Source organism: Condylura cristata, unplaced genomic scaffold (genome assembly GCF_000260355.1).
Source record: "Condylura cristata isolate star-nosed mole 26May11 unplaced genomic scaffold, ConCri1.0 scaffold00004, whole genome shotgun sequence".
NCBI classification, from domain to species: Eukaryota; Metazoa; Chordata; class Mammalia; order Eulipotyphla; family Talpidae; genus Condylura; species Condylura cristata.
Genome location: NW_004567105.1, coordinates 201,715 through 203,479, shown reverse-complemented (window position 1 = coordinate 203,479; position 1,765 = coordinate 201,715). Strand labels below are relative to the sequence as shown.

The following is a 1,765-nucleotide window of genomic DNA, read 5'->3' as shown; positions in this document are numbered from 1 at the left end:
GCGGGCGCGGAGGCTCGCCAGGGAGCCCTCGCGTGGGAGGGCCGGCGGGGAGGCCTGAGGCCTGCGGGAGGAGGAGGCCGACCTCCTGAGGGCAAGGGGCAGCAAAGGCCCGGGCGAGGGCCTGGGTCCAGCCAAGGAGAGGCGGGGCGCCCAGAGCTGGACAACCCGAGAGGAAACGGACCCGACGGGGCCAGGCAGCCCCAGCCTATGGGGCGCCACCCGGAGAGTGGCTTGGCGGGGAGCCCCAGACCTCCCACCACTGTGTGGGCTTCCCCCAGGTGGGGAGGGGGCAGCGGGGCTGCCGGGCCGGCTGGGCCTGGGTCGCTGAGGGGCAGGGCAGGAGCCCGGGTGTCCCCGACCGCGACCCAGCTGGCTGTGTGCACACGCGCAGTGGGGTGCTGCCCCCCGCAGGGGAGGGGCGGGCCTGAACCCTCTCCCCATCAGAGCCCACGCTTGGGTCACTATCAGGGCACCCCACAGGGCGGTGACAGCTCATGCTCGGCGCCACTGGCACGGGAGGGGACGTGGGCCCCAGCTCCGGGACCCCGACGGAGCCAAGGCACCACCGCCAGAGCCAGGTCTACACAAGCTTTATTCCTCCGGCTGTGTGGACACCTCCACCGGCAGGCAGCGGTCAGGGCTGCAGGCCCCAGCCCAGGCCCGCCCCTGCGCCCCCCGCCCGCCGCCCCCCAAGCCACTGCCGCTGCGCCCCCCAGGCGAGCCCTGCACAGGTCCAGCGCTCCTCCAAGGTCAGGCTCAGTGCAGGGTCAGGCCGATGGGTGGGGCCGTCCCGGGTGGGGCCTCTGGGGCCAAGCGGGCTGGGAGCCAGGCGGCCCCTTGGGCAGGGCCGGCCGGTGAAGCGCAGCCAGACCTGCTGCCGTCACAGGTCACAGGGCCGTCTCCTTGGGGCTCTTGGCCCCCAGCTGCCGGGGAGGCTTGAAGCTGAGCACCTCTTTATATGTGACACCTGGGGGTCCAGCCAAGGAGGGTCAGTCCTCACAGGGAGCCGTGCAGGTGGCCGCCGCGCTAGCCACTGACCTAGGCCCCGATGTCACTGCCAGGAGGACTTGTCTGCCCAGTGCCCTAAACTCCATCGGCGGCACAGCCCCTCCGGGGCCCCTGGCAGGCACCCCCCAGGCTGGGGACCCTGCTCCTAGGGCTGAAGGCAGTCGGGGTGTAAACCCAGGGCCCCCCGACCCTGAGCGGCCACGGAGGTGGGAACACAAAGGGGACCCCGCCCACTGTCTGCTGCACCCCCCCTGGCTGCAGCCCCGGCAAGACGCCCATCTAGGGACCCCAAGAGCAGCGTCCTGAGCAGGCCTGCGGCTGGGCGCACCCACGAGGGGCCAACAGGCCCTTCGTGGACCTTCCTGTGGGGCCAGGCCTGGGGAAGGTGGGCGTGCAGCGGCGGCCGCTGAAGACTAGCGCAGAGCCGCACCCCCATGCTCCCGGAGGAAGCGAGGAGGACTGGGTGAGGCCGAGGGGACCCCGGGCCTCTGGGTTTCGGCCATCTCCGCCGCCAGGGCCTTTCATCAAACCAGATGTTGAACCCCAAAACTCGACATAGATGGGTGGAGCCGGCCGCCCCAAAGGCGCCCCGTCAGAACCGCAGCCCATTCCGTGGGCAGGGCGGAGATCGGTCAGCGGCCGCCACACCGCCGGGCTGGAGAGCACGGGCCAGCCTCACGGCCTGCGCGGAGCGGGGCCAGCGGGCTGGAGGTCAGCACCACCGCCGCGGGGGCAGTGGGGACTCAGCTGGTGGGGC

General features: G+C 72.5%; 1 protein-coding gene across 1 annotated transcript in view; it reads right to left on the bottom strand.

The window, feature by feature from the left end:
- Positions 1-1,683: 1,683 nt before the first annotated feature.
- The window catches only part of MAPK11 (mitogen-activated protein kinase 11), a 12,640-nt gene continuing 12,558 nt past the window's right edge, over positions 1,684-1,765 (bottom strand). Inside the window, exon 21 of the mRNA XM_012735078.1 lies at positions 1,684-1,690. Coding sequence (XP_012590532.1) covers positions 1,684-1,690 — 7 coding nt within the window. The remainder of the gene's footprint in view (positions 1,691-1,765) is intronic.